At 43.5% G+C, this 1,319-nt stretch overlaps 1 protein-coding gene across 1 annotated transcript in view; it reads right to left on the bottom strand.

Moving 5' to 3' along the window:
- The window catches only part of LOC101859742 (endothelin-converting enzyme 1), a gene marked incomplete in the record, with an annotated part of 82,651 nt that overhangs the window by 25,699 nt on the left and 55,633 nt on the right, over positions 1 to 1,319 (bottom strand). The window contains 1 exon segment of the mRNA XM_013088928.2: positions 1,076 to 1,132. Coding sequence (XP_012944382.1) covers positions 1,076 to 1,132 — 57 coding nt within the window.

Below are 1,319 nucleotides of genomic sequence, written 5' to 3'. Positions count from 1 at the left end.
GTGGGGGGGGGGGGGGAGACATACTTTCATTTCACTAACAGGGTTTAATAAGATTTTTAGTTCAGAAATCAAATGAGGTAGTGCTTGATGAAGCCCACGTGGGACGCTCAATGTTAAAAACAATCAGGAAGCGACAAATGCAGTTTTTGGGACACCTGAATAGACATAAGTGTCTTGAACATCTAGTTCTCACTGACAAAACTGAGGGCAAGCGAGGCAGGGGTAGGCCCAGAACAAAATACTAAGAGAACCTAAACAAATGGGTAACACGTAAAGATCAGGGAAACGTAGCTTTTTTTTAGAGCATCCGAGCAAAGGAATGAATGGAGAACCATGTTCGCCGATGTCTGTCACAGATCTGGTGATGCACTTTTCATTAATGGTGGCGTTGGCAATGGATTAGACACACTTTCAGGAAGTCAAGCAGCTGTATAACAAGGAAAGTGTTGGATTGGAACCCACAGGGTAAAAGATCAAGAGGAAGACCACGTGGAACCTGGAGAAGAGTTCCGGGAATGGATGTAAAGAAAAGAGGGAAGACGTGGAGTGACATTAAGCGACTAGCCCAGGATAGGAAAAGGGTGGAAAGTGTTTGTTCATGGCCTATATCCTGATCCAGGGTGAGAAAGGCAATGTTGATGATGATGATGATGCACTTTTCAAACGCCCTTTTAAGTCATTTAGGGTGCTCTTTCAGCAGTTTCATAATTGTGACCTTATAGAACAAATTAAATGTCAAAGGGTATTTTTTCCACAAAAAAACTTACTTACTTTACTTTTATCCGCCCCTTATACCCTTTAGGGTGTCATGGCCGTCTACGAGTTATCAGTCCGTTTCTTTCTTCCTTTGGTATTTTTTTTTAGCAATATATAATCTGCTGTCGGTCACAAAGAAAAACACCCCCCCCCCCCAAAAAAAAATTTTTTTTTAAATAAAAAAAAAAAATGATATTTTGAAAACTGTTATCGATATTCTGTGGGGTCACCGACATGCGTTATCGCTTACAGCAACTGATGATGAAGGAGTTAAGTATAAAGAAGCAGACAAGGGCGTGAGGAAGGTGTGTCTGCTTACCGGGGCAAAATCTGGGAGGAAAAAGTAGAAGTCCATGCCCGTACCTCCAGCATCAATCTGTGGGGGAAGATAAGATGATGGTGGTGGTGATGGTGGTGATGGTGGTGGTGATGGTGGTGGTGAAGGTGGTGGGGGTGATGATGGTGGTGGTGATGATGATGGTGAATGTGGTGGTGGTGGTGATGATGATGGTGGTGATGGTGATGGTGATGGTGGTGGTGATGGTGGTGGTGGTGGTGATGAT

Source organism: Aplysia californica, unplaced genomic scaffold, assembly GCF_000002075.1.
Source record: "Aplysia californica isolate F4 #8 unplaced genomic scaffold, AplCal3.0 scaffold00836, whole genome shotgun sequence".
Lineage (NCBI taxonomy): Eukaryota > Metazoa > Mollusca > Gastropoda > Aplysiida > Aplysiidae > Aplysia > Aplysia californica.
Note: the sequence above shows the minus strand (reverse complement) of the source record. Positions and strands in the feature narration are given on the sequence as shown.